Raw genomic sequence first — 22,123 nt, forward strand, 5'->3', positions numbered from 1 at the left:
TTAACAATTCATGAAGTGTCAGCTTCCTAGCTATCAGCTCACTCATTGATGCTACATAAACGGGGTGAGACGTCATGATGGTCAAGCGTGCGAATCAGCAGGCCCTCTCCACAATTACACAGATATTGGATCCAAATGAAAATCGCAAAGGTGGCACACCAGTAAGTGAAACCATGTTGTCTGTCTTTAATAGTCAATGGACATGAAAGGCACAAAGATAGAGGGAATCACCCTGAGGAACTGGTCTACTGTTTGGTTATTTTCTTTTATCGCAGAATTAATTGTTTGATTTAATTTTATGGATTTTTTTTAGAGAAACTACTTTCTACAGACAAAATAAACCCTACTGTATTATTACTATTATTATTAACCTGTATTATACAGAATTATACTGGTTCTTCAGAAATGTTTCCGTTGCAAGCACCACAAACTAAAGTAAGTTCACTTTCATTGTATCACCTGCATAGTTAGGATACCGTGTGGGAACATGTTTTTATCATTTGTTTCAGTTTCATTTAGTTGTGCGTCTTTCAAGCTCCACATCCATGAGCAGTACTACACTACTTCTTTCTGTTTGTAACAAACACACCCTACTTTTCTGCACATGTCCTCACCAGGGCCGGAAATCCTTCTGATGTATGTCGTTGTATAAGATGCTGTGTGTATTTATAAATAACATTACATCCTGAATTTAATTGGTCAGAGACACAAATGTTAGCATACTTTTGGTACATTGGATTTCAATTTGGAACTCAATTTGGGACGTAAAATTAGATTGGTGCTGGGCTTGACATCCTGCAGAGGGATGGCACGATATGACTGTTATGAAATGATCCACATTACATGATATATCTGCAGCTACAAACAGGAAGGCCATGACTGCATATTGCCAACAGACACAGTAGGACAAAAGTGATGAGTTGTCACCTCACTTTATTTAATAACCTAGACCCCCACCACCAAGGGTTATTGCATAAAAAACAAAAATCTTAAATCGTACAAAAAAATCATTCACTCAGCAAAATGCCATGAAGAAGAATATGTTGCAAACCCAAAGCTTCCTCTTACAAAGCTGTTCCTCCTTTTGGGGCAGACTGTCTGACTGAATATTCCAAACATCTATGACATGTTTTGCAAGTGACAGTAAATAGGAAAAATGAGACAAAGCAATGCACCATTGATTTAAAGCATACCGTCATTGGTAAACAAAATCAGCTACAGCATTTGCAGTGCATATGAAAAACAATAAATAACACTGGATAAAAAGATCAATGTAAATATATGTACATTATATTTCAGGGCTTAACATGTTCAATGCATAGCAAGGCTCCTAAGTATCACCACAGTGCTCCTAAATTACAGTGATTAGTGTTTTTTCCTCAACTCCACTTCCAAGAATTGCACTGAGCTGAAAACGAATTATTGCACTGTGAAGCGAAAACGGGAACATCATGGGAGCTGTGAAGACATTCACAGCAGCTCACAAGGAAGAGACAGTCCTACTCACTTTGCTTTGTAATGGGTGTGATGAGCTGAACACAGCTGACCTGCGTCACAGCTAGTCACAGGTCTGCTCATGTTAAGTTCATGACCATCGGGGCTCTGCTACACACTATTTGTGCAATACCTAAATTCTTTTGATCAGTCGTTGGCCTCTTTCTGCAAATTCTTTCGATCAGAATACTCAGAGTTGCCGTGACAGACGAGAGAAGCCAGCGAAAAACAGAAACAGGAAGGATTTGTGAAGTTCTGAGTTTTTTTTCAAGTTTTAATTTGTGTACTTGGACACAGCTTTTGGAAGTGACTACAGAGAGACGCTGAGTATTTATTGTAGTGATAATAGTGATAATACTGACGAAAGTGAATACAAAGGACACTACAAAAACTTGAAAATGTGGAACATCCAAATGATATTTTAGTACCAGTACGATAAAACATCATTGCTACTGTGGAGCGGGATGAAGGAGGAGATCTGTTTTCTACAAATGTGCTGTAAAAATTCCTCCTGTGAAGTGGGAGGAAAATGAAGAACACATGATGAAGCCTGACGCTGAAGATGAGAGTACATCATTGTTGGCGGTCACATAAAATGGGCGTTTTCCAGGTCAAAGACTTTTGTGTGGGACAGTTTACGGAGAAAAAGAAAACATTCACGGGGAAAAAACACAATAAGGCTGCTGTGTCTGAGTTTAGGGGGTAATGTGACAAAGGGAATGAGATAATAGTCTTTAGATGGGATCAAAATGAAATTTTGAAGTGAGGGCATCTGTGAGCGTGCAGGCTGATGATGTAGTCGACAGGAAGTGGCAGGAAAGATCAATAAAGATTTGCAGACATTGAAATTGATCATCAGCCTGGAGTTCATGTAGTGTGATGGGTTATTTTGCTCACAGTGTGGTTTGGGTTATTTAGAGGCACAGACTGCAGATATTATCCTGCCTTGAGGAAATCTGGGGAACACATCATTTCCTTTAATTGTCCATGATACAATCATTCTGTTTTTAAAGACAATAACACAGGAGTGAGTCACATCTTAGTGAAAAAAAAAAGAAAATAAAAAATCCAGTGATAAACAATGACTACACATTTGAAAAAACAAAACAAATACGTATTACTGCTGGAGACCTGTGATATGCAAGATCACATTCATATCGAGCGCACACACACTGGCATCTACATATGCCTTAAGCTTTAAATAGATTATCCCAAATTGGCTTTGTGCTTATTATTATTAGTTTCATGTGCATGTCCCTTCTTTACACAATCACTGTTAGAACAACAAGATCATGCTGAGCGGCCCTGCATGATTAAATCAAATAAAATGGCAATTGATTAAGAATGAGTAAAGAGCTCTATAAAAGTAGTCCAGCTATAAACAAAAATGTCAATCACCGCTTAATATGCGCTCAATCTCCTCTAGTCTCTTCAAGGCAGCTGCTCTTTTTTTCTCTATATCTTTAATCTCTTTAGTGGACTTACCCTTAGTCCGCTTGTCAGACTGGCTATTGTCCAAAGACTCAGATTTATCCACACCGCCGAGGCCTTCTACAGCGGATTTCCGCACATTCTTCTCAACAGCCCCATTTCCAACAGCATCGACACCCCTCCCTTCCTCCCCACCCTCAGCAACCTCCTCCATCACTTCCTTAACTTTGCTCAGCTCTTCCTCCTTGGCTGTCACAGTGGCTCCCTCTGCTGAAGTAAGCGGATGCCCGGCTGAGCTCATGGCAGCCATTTTACTGCGCACAATGCTCAAGTGACGACGCACATACTCCTCGTTTGGTGCCAGGGCCAGTGTTTCCTCCAGGCAGCGCTCGGCCCGTGGCAGGTCACGCTCCTCAAAGTAGACCACGCACAAATTGTGCTTGCCTTGCACATTGGTGGGGTCCATGTGTAAAATGCGCTCGAAGCAGGCTTTGGCTCCACTTGTATCCTTCTTGTGGTTCATGAGGATGTCGCCCTTCAAAATTAGACCCTTGATGTGCTCCGGGTGGTGGCGCAGGAGTTCATCCAACACAGGCAGTGCATTAATCTCACGTTTGGACTGAGAGTAAAGCAACGCCAGGTTAAACAGGGCACTTCGGAAGCCGGCCTGCAAACTGATGGCTTTGCGCATCCATCTTTCAGCTGCTGCATTTTCATTGGCATCCATTGCTAGCATACCAAGGTTGAAGTAGCCATTGGCATCTTCAGGCTCCTCCTCCACATAGGTGAGGAATCGACGGTTAGCCTCGGGCCAGAACTTTGGCTCACCTGTCAAAGAAAGCAGACGCACAGAATAATGACACATTTATCTTTATAATCCACTTCTAGGGACTATGTATTATATGAAATTTGTTGATCATGGAGGGAAAATTAATATTAACAGTTTAGTACAGTTAACAGTCAATACAACTGCTTTTACACATGCTGTGAACTCTGGATTAATCTCCTGACGTTTTCTGGTGTGCCTGTACGCAAGAACGTAAATGTCAGAGGCTCCTGCCAGATCCCACTGCAAGCGAGTGTGCGTGTTGTTGACGCTTCATTTGAACTTAATTTTTGGACAGACCTATTCCCTCTCGACCACTGATATTAATCTACATTGTCTAGAGATAAGTTACGTCTGAGTTTGGGTAAATGTTACTGTTCAGGTCAAAGGTAAGGCCAAAGCATGATCTCGAAGAACAGGGTCCAATGATGCAGCGCCCATTACAGTGAAGGGGGAAAAACATACATGCAAATCTGCCTTTTGTTCAGAACCTGATTCCGTTTTAGTTGAGAAATTCAAAAACAGAAAACCTCCATAATAGGTGCAGGCAATTTGTAGGATAATAAAAGAGGTGAACACATACAGTAGATTAGTAGGGAGATGAATTAGGAATGAGGATAAAATCATTTTCATCATACACCACAGACCACTAGAATACTAGAAACGATTATAAGAATTGGGTGACAAAGAATCGAGCCTAATAATTATTAAAAGAGTTTCTGCAAAGCATGTGTATGTTTGTCCATTAGAGCTGCGCTGTAGAAAGTGTGTAGGGCTGCAGCTTACAAGTGACCCTTTGTTGAACTTTATTTGTCATCTGATTTGTCATCTGAGAGATAGCTGAGTATTAACAATGGCCTACACAAAGCTGAGCTACTGGAGAACACAATGAAAATGTAAAAAATCTAATCATATGAACTGTATGTGTGATTTTCTACATGTGTTCTTCATTCACACTGAAAATCTGTGACAATCCTGCATTTCATTCATCAACCAAGCTAAAGTCATTTCAGGACTTGAGGAAGAACAAACAAAAGAACTGTGTGTTGACAGGACTGCGAGTGGAGAGAATCATTAAAAGAATGTGACAACTCCATGTTTGCTACAATCTGGAGGGCAAGCATGATGCATGAATGACAAATATAGAACCACTTGAGCAATATTTAAAAAGACTAAATCAGCAACTGTCTCTTTTTAGTGGGTGTAATGAATCAAGTGCCACTCTAAAGCAAACATTTACACCTGAGATTACATTATATCAAAGATTGACTGGTCTCAGAGTGAGAGTGATAGAAAACAAGCTCCTGGAAATCTTCTACTGAAATGACTCACCTCTTTGTTTATTTAGTTGTTTTTACACATCGCTGAAGTTTTACCTGACAGAAACTTGGCCACTAACTCAGTGCACGCAGGGTTCATTGGAGCACAAAGGCCAATTCTTGAGAACCTGGCTACACCCTAAAGGTGAATATGAAGTTGACATTACAAGACTTTAAAGGAGAGCAAATAATCCTTTTCATTGGGAGTACTATCAAGTACTCCAGCTGGAGACTGGATTTGAGTTAAACTATTCACTCCGTCACTGCAGACCTGACTCACCTGACTCCTGCATGAGAAGTGCTGAGTTAAAGAGAGCCAGCTTGTGGCGTGGGTTTAGCTCCAGGGCGTGGTTGAAGTTCTTCAGGGCCTCTGATGGGTCCTTCATTTCAATGTTGACGATAGCCAGATTGTACCACAGGTCAGCATTGGCACGATCAAGCTCCAAGGCTCGAAGGTAGGCGTCCCGGGCCTCTGTAAGCTTGTTCATCTTCAGCAGGAGCTCCCCTCTGGGTCAAAACCAAATTCAAAAAATCAAGTCACAGAAGTCTTTGATTGACAATTATTTTACATGATGGGATGATGTTCTGTAAAACCCATCCACTGAGAGACTAGTCTGATGCAATGGCTTAGTTTTTTCCAATGAAACCTTGCATTTACCAACAGTGGACTCCAATCAAAGTGTAGAAATGCCCTTAAGATTAAAAGAATATGGATACATTTCATTCATCACAGCAAAAGGTCTGAATACTAACAACAATGTGATATTTCCATTTCTCCTTTTTTTTTAAACAAATATGCAAATGTATTGTTTTTATAATTCAGTTTTTTTATCATTATTGAATATTGAGCATTTATAGATGATGGGAGAATTAATTTAAATGATTTCAAAAGATGGCATCGTAACAAAGTGAATGAACTTTATGCAAAGTGAGAACCTAGAAAAACTACAGAACTTATTTCATAGTAGAAAGGCAATAAAAAAAAAAAATAGATCTAGTTACTGAGGAACAACTGCTGGTCCAAGACTTAATGTAGGCGGTAAAGTATCATTACAGAAGCTCCTGTTGGAGGAGAAGGGGACTGAATTTAAATTCAAGTATGTGCAATTTCTTGGGTTTTGAACCAATCGTTTGACATCTGAAATAATGGTGGAGAACAGACTCAATATTTTACGTTATTGTAATTGTGTGTACATGTATGTATAGACACAACAAAGGCTGTTATATAATGCGATGGGTACAAAGTAGGAAATCTTGCCTGCTGATGTATGCTTGTTTGAAGTCTGGTCTCATGCTGATTGCTTGTCGGTAGAGCTGGTCGGCCTCTTCTAGGCGTGATTCGTTGGCCCGAATCAGATTGGCCAGGTTTATGTAAACGTTCAGATGGTTAGGAGCCACGCGAGTCGCATACTTCTTACCAGGAATAACCTAATGTGTGGCGAGAGAATTCATTAGTCTGACTGTAGTCTGAAAATTACAGTGGTTTTAACGGAAAGACAAATGATGACAATGTTAATGTGCTTTGTAACTTTAACCGCCATGACTATGACCACTGTTTCTATAGCTGGAGTCTTGGTGCTAATGGGAGCCAGATGTTAATATCAGTTGCTATATCCTTACACTTGTATTTTAGATTGAAGTAAGATAAATATAAGGGAAGTGAAGTGGGAGCTGCTTCTTACATATTTTTAATACAATTTGATATCCAACAGGTGCACATCAAAGCTAGCTCATAGGTGTATAATAAATTGCAGTTGGCTGTGGCATGTGCCAGTTGAGCTGATTCAAGTTAGTGGCCAAGATTGATGACAGACATATACCTACACCCACATTTAAAAAAAAAAGAAGTAAAGACAAGTGAGGACAGGCACAGTTCTAGAGAAACATAAACCAACACATCTTGTGGCTATAGAACACTCAGCTGCTCAAAGAGGTATTATTCTGAGGAAATGGATAAGCAAAACTGAAATTCTGATCTGTAAATCATGTGATGCACTGCCGCTAGGTGTTACACCCTACATATGAAAAACCTCACTTCCATAGCATGAATATATAGTGCACAGATGGAAGCAAGAAAATGATTAAGAGTTGTTGCTTTGCCTGAGTGAACATGATGAGATACCTGTGGCATGAGGGATTTGGCAACCAAGTAGGCATCTTCTGCCTCTTTGGACTTGTTCAAGTTTTTGTAGGTTCTTCCAACATTCATGTGAGCACCAATGTCATCTGCAAACAATTGTACATAGCATGAGAAGAGGCAAAAAAGGAGATTTTTTTACCTAGCATGACCCTGTTTCTCCCTCTGTACTTTGCATTAACATTCCACAAATTACCCAACTACTGATAAGCATAATACTGACAAACACAACAAAATGGTGCATTAAAGACAGAAAAACAACTCTGTTTTTAGAAGAAAGGAAGGGTGTTGAAAGGTCAAATCCAAATATGCTTCATGATAAACATAGCAGGAAATCATTACTGGGTTGTGCTCCATCGTTAATCTTGGGTGTTGAGCTACCTGCTATGTGAGATTGCCTCACTTATGATGTAGCTTCACACTCTGACTAAAGGCAGTTTGCAGGGCGGCAGTGTTATTCTACTGTAAAAAACTGAGTTATAAAGATACAATTTTGATCACTTCTGTACTACATCTAGAAGGTATGGAGGGTGAAAACTATCAGAATTACTTTAAAATACATTATGCCAGCCATTTTGAGATGAGGATGAGAGGAAAACTAAAAGCCATCATGGACAACCCCTCTTTGCTGAACTGAGGCAGCTCGGGAGCAGGTTCAGCCACAGACTCATCCAGCCTTGTGCCTCAAAGCGTGGCTCCTTTGTGCCATCAGCCATTAGACTGCACTTGCTGCCCGTGTACTCAATATATTACAAAGAATGGACAAACTGCACACAAATTTTGTGTATAATAATAAAGGTACATGTTATCTTAGGACAATGTGTAGTTTTGTTAAGCAGTTTCTCTCACTGCAAGGCTTTATACCTCCGCCAAGGCTAACAACATACCTCACAATTTTCATACAAATCAGTTCAGTAGCTTTTTGCATAATCCTGCTAACTGACAAGACAACAGACAACCATTCAGACAACAATTCAACTACTTACCTCGTGGCAGAGGTAAGTAGTTGAATGGTTTTGATTACGTGTGATACCCAAATGGCAAAACAGTGTAATCATTTATGAATACTTGGTTTACGTTTCTTACCTGGCTGGACACGAGTAGCCTGGAGAAAATACTGCAAAGCCTTTGCATAATTATTTTGATTCTCTAGAGCATGGCCAACATTGTTCCACAACTTGGCATTGTTCTTGTTGACCTGAGGACACAGACAGGAACATAATGATTGTCTTTGTTTTGTTTAAAAAAACAAAAAAAACCCTGACACATCGTTATCATATAGAAAAGACGAGTCTTTTGTTAGATTGTTTATTCAGATCTTATAGACATTTCATAAGGTCATTAAAGCCATGTCATAACTTTGGATTCCTTGGATCTTACCTTAAGGGCAGAGGTGAACAGAGTATATTCTGACTCCCAGTCCCAATTCCTGTTGAAGGTTTTCACTGCATGTGTAGTTAAAAGCACTCCAATCATCAACCAGGACATCTTCTTCAAGTGACTGCAAAGGAAAATGTGAATGAAAGTTTTTCAAATGCATTATTTGAGAGCATGAGCAGTAGAAGGGTGCACCATGAACTTTATATCAATAGCTTTTACTTTGTTTGTATGCAATAATGTCTGCATCTCATTTTAGAAAATAAAGGGCAACATTAACATTGTAGCAACAACTGCTTAGTGAAAAAATAGATACAACAGATACAGTTTTCATGATTTCCTGAGGCACAAGGTTGCAAGAATTTAGTTATTAGTGTTTGCACAACTGACAAATTATAGTTGTTTGCACGTTTTAACATCATATGGAATTAAAAGGAATCATAACTTTGGACGAGGACTCACCCTTTATGCGAGATAATCTTGAACCCGTGTGCAACAAGAACACAGAAGCCCATACTGGGCACATAAAGTACCCTCTCTGCCACAACGAAACCCACAGGGAAGAAGAGATTGGATGCAGGAATAAAAGGAAGGACGATCAAAGACAGGGCCTAAGTGAAAGAGAAAACATTATTACTTCAGTCCATGTTAGCCACGACTGAATGCAATTAGGCAACAGTGGATTCTAGCAGTTGTTAGCTATGGTGAAAGCCCTAGCCACTCTTTGTTGTAGATAATGTGTGGCCTAGTGCACTGCAAGCAGCCACCATATTGTAGGTATTAAAAGGCACTCCAGAGAAGGTTCCCCCAGGAATAAAAACTCTTATCAAAAAAATTTCAGACAGATGGTGGACTTGCAGTGATGCCAAGTAGGTTGATGCAGTGATCTTATGCAATATATTCCACAATGCTATTAGCAAACCAGAGTAAACACTTCAAACGTCATAATTGAGTTTAGTTTGTAGTGATTTGTGGTGCCCTTTTCTGAATCCAAAGCTAAAAGCAATACTGCTTGGAAGTTTACTGACCTTTATGTACACGACCCTGTTGCACAACAGATGCTAATTTGTTTCTGCGTGCCACAATGAGCACTCATTTATTCCTTATGTTTTATCTCTTATCATTTGTGCTGGTAGTTATAACCTTATATTTGTTATCTTATTTAATTCGCTTGCTTGATTTAAAGTAATTTATATATATATATATTTAAAAAGATAATAAAGATAATTATGTGAAGAGCGTACAAGCTACGGTAAAACATTTGTCTCAAGCAGATGGGCAATTTTTGCATTGGCTAATCGAAAACCCAATTAAGTTAAATAGTATCATTATCTGCCGTTTCTGTTGAACTTTGACTGGTCAACATGAGAAACTACTCTATTTGATGGCTTAAATAAAAGCCATTTCACACATTCATTTCCAAGTTATTTATATCAAGTGAAGCTGTTCAGCCCAATCTGAGTAGTTTGGAGTGAATATACCCATGTACCTAAGTTAAAGAAAAGGGGAGCTACAAAGTGGAAGTCCAAATGTAATATCTAGTGACAAATACTGGACGCTCCTTTGATTCTGGTGTAGACAGTGGATATCTGGGGCAGGACTCTGTCTTCCGTTCACAATACAGCTTTTACACATCTGACTCTCTTTTATCATGTTTTTATGAACGTTTCTTCACACAATAAACAAACAGTGACCTTTAACCATATGTTAATTGTAACCACCATCAAAATGCACTGAGGTCTTCCTCTCACCATGATGACAGTCTTGGCAGAGCTGTGTCTGTTGCGCAGGCTGTAATAGGCCAACACGACAAGAAAGGTGTAGAAGACGAGTGTTGCCAGGTTACGGAGATCTAGAAGTGACTCCACCAGAGGGATGGTGCCCATGGTCCAGTCGCAGCAAAGCTCTGAGGGATTCAGCAGAAGCCATGCATTGACAGGAAGTAAGTAGTTGAAAGTCAGTTGTCTAGTTGGAGTGGGGCTGACTGCCGCTGGGTTATCAAATCTGCAAGAGGAAACAGGAGAAAAAAAATTATTCTACCAATTACGCGGGGAGGGGCAGGAGACAAAAAAATGTGCATTATGGAATACTGTGAGGAAAAAGGGTAAGACTATAGAAGACAATAATGATTTCAAAAATGATGCTAAAATAAATCTTTATTTCCTCTACCAAGGAGGTTATATTTCTGTTTTGTTTTACTGTCCGTGAGCAGAATTATACAAAAACCACTGTACGGATTACCATGACACTAGGATGAATGTCGTATGGGTCCGAATAATTGGATGGATCCAGGAATTTTGTCTCACTTTCTCTGCAGCGTTTCCGAAAGTACTCATTCGATTGTGGAAGTCGCGTGCATGTGTATGTGCTCTGACGCGCAACAGATTCCAAAAGACAAACAAACTAAAGAGTGAATGATACGTTCTTGCGTGAGAGAGAGAGGGAGAGAACTGTAATGCATGCCACTTCCAGGTAATCACTCAACTGAAGCTGAGACTGTGAAGACGATAGCCTGGCACAGCAGATGGCAAATAGCACTGCATACAGCTATTGAATGCAGCAACGGAGCAAAACACCAATTCAGAGATTTCTTATTATTATGAAAGATGAGGAGTATAAAGAATGTTCATTGTGTGGCAGGACAAATTAGAATATGGTGGGTCACCAAATTCTAGATAATTAAAGGGAAAAAACTTGGCTGAGGAATGCACCCCTCTAGCTTATTTTAGAGATCTGGCATGACAGTTTTAAGAAAATATTACTGCCAGCAAAGCTTGAATTGCTTATCAAAAGTTTTGAACGACCTTGAAAGACTTCTTTTCCCCAACTTGAAAAGACATATCTTTTTGTAAGATATCTAGACTCAGCCAATGCGCTAAACTTCTAGTTTTGGCAAAAGCACCCAAGGATTTTGGGATGTAAAATGGGGCTTGTCCAATGGTATTGTCAGAGCTGTTACTCTTGCAGAAAGCATAGTGTGCTTGGCAGCATGGTGTAGTTTCCAATGCTACAAAAAACAGTAGTGTTAGAGCATTTTGCTGGTTGCATCTGGTTTAATACAACAATAATCCAAAATATGTGGTTTTGTATTACGTTTTACAACAAGATATCCTTGTTGAAATAGTTTTTTGAAAGTGGGGACAGACTCACCACAACACATCACAGCTGCGTGACATTCAGTATTTATGGCTATTTATCCGTTGACTGCATCTGAATAATGCATTTTACTGTTTACATTTTTTACATTTAATCTGGTAAAGGATACCCTCATCCTCTCATCATCATCATCACAGTTAGTCCCCAAAGCTCCTCATAACAACCATAATCCCCAGAACACCAGTTAAGCGATGAGATCTCAATGTTTAGCAAGATCAATGCCGTTTTCCCTTTAGTCAAGCAAAATGAGTCAGTGCACTTAAATACACACATTATCTGTTGTTATGACAGTTTGCTAAGGGATATACATGCATCTCGGGTCAGCTTAAACATTTGGATTCATCCGCTATTGACCTTGATTTTGTCCATGGCAAGTATCAATATAAATTATGATGTAATATTTTGCCTGCACCAATTTCAGATGGACAACCAACTAACCAAGTTGTCACCAGCAGAGCAAAATAACAACTGCAATCACTCAAACATTTTTATATTTATCCTATCTGGTGAAGGCTTGGGCAACAAAAACATATAATCTAAAATGTGAATGAAGACTGTGTTTCTGTTTATCCTGCAGTCACAGTGAACATGTTTAGTCTATACAGCTGTTATGTGACATCCCCACATCCTTTTCTCATGATCTCTCTCTCTTTGATGTTTACGATAGGCACCTCCCGCCCCTATGTATCTCAACTGCTCTGGTACAATTGACAGTCCCAAATTATTTTGCTTTGGAAATGAATCACAACTGGAAAGACGATTATCTAAATATGTAGTCGTGTTATGGTTCGAGCAAAGAATTTCTCTGAGACAATCTGGAGACAGCTTTAGGATTATATGAAGGGGATTAGTGCATTGTGGTTAATTGTCTGGAATTTTATCTTTTCAAGGAAAAGCCACTCGTTTGTGTCTGTGTGGCATCCTGAAGAAACTATTTCATAATAGTTTATGTGCAATAAATATTTAATCCAATAAAAGTGTTAACATTTGGCCACTGGCATAGCTTTCTAACTGGTCACATATACAGATTACAAAACGAAAATCATTTGTTTTCCAGATTCATATAAGGTGTGTATATATAAAGTGACCTTGACCTTTGACCACCAAATTACAATCAGGTCAATCAGGATCACACCAGATGTCTTGAAAATCCAGCAGGCAGTCCCACAGGACATTGAAGTGACTCAACATGGCAACCGCTGTGGTTGTGATACTTAAATGTAAGTATGAAATCTTTCAAAATAACCATGATCTTTTTTTTGATTCAGCTGAATATCTTGATTCTATCCAGTAGCAAATGAAAATGTAACTGAATTGCTGTAACAAGCGTTTCAGGAAATCGCTACTCGCGCCGCAAAAAGCATGTAATCAGTCTGAGTAAGAGTAACGAGTTACGTTCATTACACCTTTGTCCAGTATAAATGAGGTTTGAAAACATGGTATCTTATTTTATTATGGTATAAGGGGATTACAGGGAATATATTTTTTGTGCTTGTTAGGTTGTTGTGGCATTGGCTTTTGAACTCCATACAACTGCTTCTTGTAAACTCTGGAGATCAAGTCACCGAATAAAATCAGCTACAATGCAAATGTACAATGTGTGTATTAATGCAGAGCTCTCTGCACTACAAAATAAGTGTAGGTCAGTTAGTCACATCCATCAGCTGCAGGAAGTCAGAAGCCATGGGAAGATTTTCTACTTTAATCAAATAAACAGACATTTTGTAAACTATTACATAATCGCAAATAAGTGTGTAATGTCTGTTTATAATCCTGCAATCCATTTACATTCAGAACCATGACTTTGACTGTATTACAATGCCTACCATCTACAAATGTTTCATTTTGTCCAGAAAATTGCAGCAGCTGAAGAGCTAGAGGATTTCACAATGATGCAAAACATTCATCCTAAAAATAATCCCATCACAAAGTTCAGAGTTATAATATGTGAAATAGCTCACTTCCAGTGTAAGATCAATGCCTGATATTGCAAGAAAAAAAACTCTTTAACAAACCAGGAGAAATTGCTTTATATGTCATAAGAGAGATTTGCAATTGAAGCAACAATTTGTTGCTGCCCACCTGGTGAAGACAGGAAGCTGCGACTGGATGACTTGGACCCTGATGATGACAAGCAGCAGGGTGCTGATGATGAGGACAATGAGCTTCAGCAGAGTTTGCAGGACAGCATAGGGGAAACCATCTTTACCCTGCACAACTTGCCGCAGCATGTCCAACAGCATGGGCAGGGTAAACTAAGAGAAGCATTTAGAATAAAAGCAAGAAAGAAAAGTCAATTCAACAGTGTGTGTGCACTTGTCTTTTATACTTCAAAATGCAATTTGCCTTGCTATTATGGAACTATAGTCAAAAAAAGATGTTAAATATGAATGTCTGTCTATTAATGTCTTTGTGTGTGTGTGTGTGTGTGTATATATACGGATTAAATGTGTAATATATATATGTCACACATTTAATCCGTGACCTGATTGATTCCCCTTTTCAGTACCTAACTATATATACTATATGTAACTATTTATATATACTTAGTCAGCTTATGACCAACAGGAACGAGGAGTAACCAAGATTAAGGAGCCTTACCCCTTGTGCAACAAACACTTCATGGACACAGCAGATGCCAACGACAGTGACTCCCTGCTCTTTACACAGTGTTGCTGCAGCCACTAAAACAACCGTCAAAGCGATGGGAGCCCAAACTGAAGAAAAGAACAATATACATAAAGTACAGAAAACCTATATAAAACAAGCATTTGAATTTGTACACAGCTGAAAAAGAGGTTTCAGGTGCCTGCGGAACAGTGCACATGATTAACAGGTGATTCTACTTAACAGACCATATAAATATAAATAAACCAAATAATTTCAAGGTTTACCTTATCGGTCTGTTCAGCTTATTTTACATAGGTTTGTGTGTAAATGTTGGTTGATGAGTAACAAGAAATAACAGTCAAGGAATGTAAAAGGCCTTATATGTTTGAAGACATTAGAAAATAACAGTTTAGCCATCTCATTGTTTTTTTTAAGGGGAGACAGACTTACAAATTACAACAATGCCAGGAAGATGTCAAAAAGTAAAGCGTCTGGAATACGTGTAACTTTCAAATTGAATTTAAATAGTTGAGTGCCAGACATGCCAGAGGAAACTGGCATATAACAAATCCACTATGAGTTTGGCAAATCAAATCAGTGCTCTGCCTCGTAACTGAAAAAGTAAGATATTTGTCCTTGTTTCAAATATTTGCTTGCAATTCTCACTGATGCTTCAAAGTCAAAACTTTAGGGGTATTCAGTTACAACTGCATACAAATTTAAAACATTAAGAACAGGAAACACCCTGACAAGTGGGTCAAATATATTCTACTTTAATTAATCTCTTTAAAGCACAGAATCCCTAATATAAACAATTCAAAATGAAAAATGAATTGGCCTTCAGTCCTGAGAAATTGTCCTATGAGCCAAATGTTTGATAATATCCAAACCACTCCAGTTGCCAGAAACATCCTCAGTTTTTTTTTTGCTTTTTAAAGAATGAGGAAGACTGCTAAAACATCAGAGATCACTCATGACCTACAGTCACATGTTGGAATTTCAGATTTGCTTTTCTGCCTCAAAATGTTTTCCCAGAAGGGCACATGGATAAAAACACGAACCATGTAAGTCTTGTAGATAGTTCATAGATAAGTGAGAGACTGGTGAGCAGCATTAGACTTACCAATGGAGTGGTCTGCACCTGTTGATTTAGTGTAGGCCAGGAAAGCAGCCAGGAGGAAGATTGAAGAGAGAAGTTCAGCTCTGCCAACCACACCTGTCACCTGATAATAAAACGAGACAGCAATCAGTATGTCAGTCCTTTTATACAGATTCAATATTCTTCAAATTCACCAGATTTACTTTGCTTAAGCTGTAGGAAAATGTCAACGATAAAATCTGTCCCTGCAATAGGAAATTCCAGATACACCTTGAGTTAACCAATATACAGAATAATGATCTGTTCTGGTCTTTTTGAAATCGTCAGACATATGTCTACAGTTGGTAGCAACTATAGTCTGAATGTTAAAGCCCTTGAATCCAGCTGTTAAAACAGGATGATTGACATCAATCATCTCAGCAGATCACAAGCGCATATATATCTCCGTAAAGTAGCCTCTCTGAAAGCATTGTCTGTCATTTGTGTAAATGAGGACTGCCCTCATGTGGAAGAAACAACATTCTAATAATTTACCACTGTAATTCATTGGTATGGGTCACATGATGAACGAACCAACGAGCAAGCGCGAGAGAGAGAGAGAGCTGGTGGCCACAAATACAATCAACTTATGTGAAACACATACAAAATATTTTGGGGTTCATTGGGGTCAGCGGACTGAGGTCAGCTGAGTAGGCACTCCATGTGTGGCCCAGGCCACATGGCACCTCTAAATGTGATCTAAGTGACAATCTGATCATATGTGATCAGATTACTGGTTAATACTAGTTCTCAACAGTGCCATGGAAAGCTAAGGATGAAATCTGAGGAACATTCAGTTCAACATCTGCCAACAGACTTGTCTTGACAGTCTATCAAAACTAATTCAGCACAGTGATATGAAAGCCGACTACACAGCCATTGGTTTGCTGCTTTCAGTTAGTGCGTTCCCATAATGAGATTTTAGAGCATTAAGACACTTTGGTGGAGTACACTAAATAATTTGTATGTGAAGGTACTTGGAGATACTAAAAAACACTGAAGTTTCCATTCAAAAAGACAGATAACCATAAAAAAAACACAGAGGGAGCCATGGTGACACACAGAGACTCTTTGTAAGAACTTATCATGAAGGAACCTTCAGTGCTTGGAGCATAACTCAAAAACAAATGATCCGTTCAGAGAGAGATTCCAGACAGCGATAACATAAAGGACAGTTGCTGGACTAACTCTAAGGGCTCATTTGTGAGGCAAATTGTTTCCATTTAAGAAGTCTCGGGGACTCTGCATAGACTAGAGAACGCCATGAGGAAGATTGGCGCAGTGGTGCATGCTGTGTAACAGTAGCACTCCACCCCAAGAAACAGAATGTTGTCTTTGTTTTTCTGCTCTGGTCAGGTCCTGCCTGGTCATCAGTTCAGCTACACTGAATAGGATGAATTACAAGTCCTAATTGGGGAAGAAGCTATTCAGACAGGCCCTATACAGAAGAGACTGAGATTAACATCAAAAGATCAACAACAACGAAAAGGTTTTTGGTTTCTGTACAAGTTCCAACAACTGCATGATCTTGATAACATCCATGATTTAAATACATTTCAATTTCAAGAAGAATCTCAAAGTTTTTAAAATAAGAAATATTTAAAGAATCAAATGCAGCTCAAAGCAACTTTTATTTTCGGATATGGAGGCCTAATAACCACTGATGTACAAAGAGAAGGGGATTAAAATCATGACTGCTTTCACTGTGGTTGCCTTTCTCTCTTTGTGACTTCATTGCAAGTACATGAACACAGTCCACAATGCGGAAGGGGAAGCTGGTATCAGGTATGCTCACAGCCCCCAAGCAGGCAACAAGGGGCAGGATACAACAACGTTCTATGTGGACAGTTGATTCACCTCTTTGTCCCCATTATATTATTTTTTGACAATTATATAAATACAATAGAATTTAGTTGTTGATAAGGTAGGACATAGTAAGTGCTACTGTGGATAAAACATGCATCCAGCTTTATTAGGACAGAAATACAGCCACCTGTCCAACTGCAATGTATTATAAGTTCCTCCCCTGTTCAGTGAATGCATGTTCTCTCTTTTACACTGTAAGTTTCAGGCTTCATATATATAATATTTGGTTCTAAAATCATAGATGGATGTTCATATTAAGCTCAAGTGGACGGTGAAGGTTAAACAGACAAATAGCTCACTAGTAATTAATAGTGTGGAAAATGGAACTGCAAGGCAAATGTTGGCTGCTTACAGTGTAGATATTATGTCCCAGCCCGAGCATTTCTCCAACAATCCTAATCTTTCCAGTGTGGTGGGGCTTCACTTGATAAAAGGATTTCAGACAGGGGCCTCACTTGAAGCTGTAGATAAATGATCAGTGTTTTCTAGCTAAAACTGAAGAAGTTGAATGAGGACACTTAACTACCCTGGAAATAAAAAAAGCTTTTGACAAGAAAACAGTGTCTTTTAGTGGTGACACCAAGCCGCACTTGTTAGTGTAATGGAAAAGTCCAACAAACATCACAAGCTCGATTCTCATTTCTCACTCCATTTCAAATGGATCGCTCACAGATTACTTTAATGGAATATATCACATTGAGGACCATGGGCGGACTGGGAAAATAACTCTGGGCTGGGAATTTGACTTTCCAGGCCGTCCTTTTCGCATAAAAGTGCCAGACCTGTAATTTTGTAGACTAACCCTGTTTGTTGTAACGGTTACAAGACTAGTAAACAAGTAGGCTGAGCAGTAACTTATTGCTCTCTGCAATCTTTTCTGTCATGTTATTTTTGTCAAATGCTATAAGAATCTCCTTCTCTGTTGCCACAACCAAAATAGTGAATTATATTTCCAAGGACTTTTACTTTGAAAATCTACATCAGATTTCCCTGATATTGTCAGAGTGAGACTCTGAGGTCTCATAAATTCATTCATGCATTTACAAACTGAACAAATGTGACATCCCATTAACAGGATGGTCACTTTTATTTTGAAATTACTAACCAATCGTAACTTAATGCTTAGAGGCTTGTTCAAACCTGTGTTTCGGAGTGGAGGCTGGTTGGATCCCAGTCCTGACTAATGAGACCATTTCAGTGGAAGTTTCAGGAGAAAATAATCTTCTAATTTACAAGCTACGTCAGTAATTTAACACAAAGGTGGGTTTTTTTTTCAATAACATGCATTATATTTTGAAAGTACACTTACAGCTTCGGTATGAATGGGATGCACAGCAAACAGCAGAGCCGCTACCAAGCTGAACGTCTTGTCCAAGAACAATCGGCACACTCGCAGGAAAAGCACACACACCACAGCATGTAAAACCACATTGAGCAGATGGTACGAAGCTGCGCTCAGCTCACTGAAAAGGTAGTTCAGCCGGAAGGTGAATACGGTGAGGGGTCGGTACGATTTATGGCTCCTCTCCTGTAGTGGGAGACATATTTTTGCTTACATATGCACACAAGTTGACAAAAAAAGAGAGGCAATAAAAGCTGACAAATGTTTGGATACGCTTTTGAGTGATTCAAGTTAATTTTAAGAGGAAACTTTAAGGTTTCAATGGACAGATATATTGTACATTTAATTGACCTATATCAAACTGGAAATAAACCCATCCCACTCCAAAGATTACAGAGAAACATCACTTGAGCTTTTACCAACAATGTTTTTTAAACTGTTAACTTAAAGTAGGCCTTCACTAATAAAGTACAGTGGTGTGTGCTGAACCATAATTTACCTCAGCCATGGGCGTCCCCCAGAAATCATTGAGGAAAAGGTTGCGGACAGGCGTTGACGGTCTCAGGTCCTTGTTGTCGAGGATTGCAGAGACATCATCAAACGCAAAGCCGCACGACAGACTGTTCCAGTAACATCCCACCACCAGTCCAGTCAAAAGTAGCATCTCCTTCCATGACACGGCAGCCATGGCTGACCAAAGCCGTCATTGATCACTGTCCGGGAAAAATAAGAGTAAGAAAAGACATGTGATGAATCAAAACTATCTGACATCAAGATGTGTTCAACAGTCACCTTGTCATGATGATGAATTTGGACTTATACTTTCAAAACAGGTCAATCCGACTAACACTGCAGCTCTTCAAATGACTTTTGCAGCATCTTTAAACCTTTTCCCAAATCCCCCATTGCTTCTCTGACCTCGCTTCCTCCACCTATGTTATGATGACTTAAAATCTCTGATGCCACAGTCAACCCCTCTCTTAGAGCGAATTTGCTATTCTGACATACTCTTTGGATTGCAGATTATTCCAGTCGGGAAATGTAGATATAGACGATTGCAGGAACACTAAGCAAAGGGTAAAACAAATGTCGGGCTACATGCTGAAGAGTCAAGTAGTCCAGCAGCCGGTCCAGCACAGTCACAGCAAAGGGACCAAACCATTGCTAACGAATAGTGAAGGGTCTGAATAGTTTCTCACTGCAGGCGTTGGTTGAACGAATAACATCGACATCGCTACCAGTCGATCACAGAACCATTACGAGGAGGCTCCAGAAGCATATTCTGTTTTCTCAAGTGACTGCTGCAACACAGCGCGAGCTAACAGTAAAGCTAATTTAGCAGCTAACGCTAACTAGCTTGGTCTCAGCCGAATGATTAAGATGGGTGTATTTTTTTTCAAGTCATTCTTGAATCCCCCACTCACCGTGTCTTAAGCAGAACAGGCAGGGGTGATTTCACAAACACTTGGAATGGTTTCACACACACGAGAACACAATTCATTTAGCGGAATTCAACTTTGTGCAGGCTAGCGCAGACGCTGCATCCCGACCACTTCCGGGGCAGAGGTGACCGCGCATGGTAAATGTTAGCGTCAAAAGTCTGGGTGCTGTTTTCAAAATCCGAGCGGGTGTACGACCAATACCGAGTTTAACGTGGGCCATCGCCATTAATGTCACATCCACTGTGCCTTTACGGTGAACATCCCCCGTGAGAGTGCACTCTTCGCTTTTTACGAGCTCTGTTTTCCTTAGCTTTAGCTTCTTCGGCTAACTGTTGTCAGCTGTAACCTAGCAGCAGCCGGAGCATCACTCCGTGGAAGTGTCGGGATGGATGTTCACAGTCGAAGTGTTTTTCTATCTGTAGCCTAAGTCCTCCGTCCGTTGTGTTTACCTTATCTCACAGAGCTAGCATACATCATACTGGGCGATTGGCTGTAACGTCTCAATGTTATTGAGGTTGTTAATGGGAACGAGTGGAGTTGCTGTATCGCTGAATCTCTCGTGACGTGATCCGGAATAATGTGTTTTACATTGAGCGTCGTCACACATGTATGTTGAGTCTCATCTCCCAGACACAGACGGTCTATGTTCCCTCACTGCACTGGCCTAGCTAACCAGCTAACAGTGACATCTTAGTTAGCACCGAGGTGTCTGCTCAGTTGTTGGTTAAGTCGCTACAAACACGTTATTACCAAGATGTCAGCTGCTCTTGAGTGGGACAAGGTGACGGGGATTGACCCGGCGACCCTCCTCGACTGTGGTAAAGACCAAGTGGACGAGGTCTTCGACATGTTCGTTATGGTAACAGTCCACACTCCACACAAGTTGTCATTTCCCATCACATTTGTGCTCGGTCTAACCCTAACCACACAGGCTTCTTAAACGTGCCATGCTTGCTCAAATAAAGATTACGACCCTCCCGAGGGTTACTGTTCAGGAGGTTATAACTCATTCCTCCTTGCAAGATAAAGCCATCAGATAGTTTTGCTTTGACCTGTCCCCTCCATCTGTGCTCACGGTGGATGTGTGCCTTACGTTTGCATAAAGCCACGCTTGAAGTTAATGCAGATGAAAGAAGTGAGTGCTGTCTGTCATCCTAACTTCGATGATTCCATGAAACACTGTCATGCATCATGATTTTTGTTTCGGATCCATCCTGGTCCCTGTTTTATCAAAGCTCTTCCTCTACATTTAACTATTTTTCCACATTGAAAGGTTGAAAGCGAATCCCATTTTCTTCTGTACCACCATTGTAATGATGTGTTAAGACTAGCTATATACGTGATAGGCCTGTTCAAACTCCAGAAATGATCTGGTGCACTGATGATGAATGTAATGGTTGTTTCATTTAAATACTTTGCTACTGGTTTCTTTTTTTCTATATTTCCCCCCTTAATAATGGTGTCTGTTTTAGGCTGGGCACATAATGAGCATCACACAATAATACAAAATCAAAAAAATTAAACACTTTTTTAACTTTTTTTTCCTAGACAGAAGACTGGCAGCTGAAGAATAAAACTCCTGAGAACATTCTTCATCTCCTTCAAACGTTTCAGGCCATACTCAAGGTGTTTAATCTTGTTATTGCTATATACTGATCTATACCACCTATATCAACAACCATGCTTGCATTCACAATGTATCTCAAGAAGCAATTTCTTCCTTTCTCTCACTCTGCCTGTTAGATGAAGAATGGGGAACTTGCCGTTTCTGTCAAATTCCTTGAAGACGCCGGGGTAGACCATGCTAAAACTGGTCAGTGCACAAAGAAAGTCAAAATGTTTCATATGTTTAATTTTGCTAAGAAACATTACCATGTACATTATTGACTGTGACTTCTGTGCTATAGTAAATGAACTCCATGCCAAGGTGTTGAGACTGGAAAAAGAACGCAAGGTAACACACCACACGTCTTTCTGCCTGCCAG

General features: G+C 39.7%; 2 protein-coding genes across 8 annotated transcripts in view; one reads left to right on the forward strand and one right to left on the reverse strand.

Moving 5' to 3' along the window:
- Nucleotides 1–916: 916 nt before the first annotated feature.
- tmtc3 (transmembrane O-mannosyltransferase targeting cadherins 3) lies at nt 917–20,414 on the reverse strand. The gene is made up of 14 exons (XM_020078884.2): nt 20,121–20,414; nt 19,196–19,409; nt 18,664–18,882; nt 15,474–15,573; nt 14,342–14,457; nt 13,823–13,995; nt 10,336–10,588; nt 9,047–9,195; nt 8,588–8,708; nt 8,294–8,405; nt 7,193–7,296; nt 6,329–6,498; nt 5,351–5,577; nt 917–3,753 (listed from the first exon to the last, which is right to left on the reverse strand). The coding sequence occupies exons 2-14, from the start codon at nt 19,382–19,384 to the stop codon at nt 2,885–2,887; spliced, it is 2,802 nt and encodes a 933-aa protein (XP_019934443.1). The 5' UTR covers nt 19,385–19,409; nt 20,121–20,414; the 3' UTR covers nt 917–2,884.
- The window catches only part of cep290 (centrosomal protein 290), a 42,348-nt gene continuing 40,632 nt past the window's right edge, over nt 20,408–22,123 (forward strand). For 6 of the 7 annotated variants that reach the window (XM_069527881.1, XM_069527886.1, XM_069527883.1 and 3 more), the window contains exons 1-4: nt 20,742–20,997; nt 21,687–21,764; nt 21,882–21,951; nt 22,046–22,092. In XM_069527881.1, the coding sequence (XP_069383982.1) occupies nt 20,893–20,997; nt 21,687–21,764; nt 21,882–21,951; nt 22,046–22,092 (300 nt within the window). In that variant the 5' untranslated portion in view covers nt 20,742–20,892. Of the gene's footprint in view, nt 20,998–21,686; nt 21,765–21,881; nt 21,952–22,045; nt 22,093–22,123 lie in introns of all 7 variants that reach the window. The other variant, XM_069527884.1, reaches the window with a different exon arrangement.

Source organism: Paralichthys olivaceus, chromosome 7 (genome assembly GCF_024713975.1).
Source record: "Paralichthys olivaceus isolate ysfri-2021 chromosome 7, ASM2471397v2, whole genome shotgun sequence".
NCBI lineage: Eukaryota > Metazoa > Chordata > Actinopteri > Pleuronectiformes > Paralichthyidae > Paralichthys > Paralichthys olivaceus.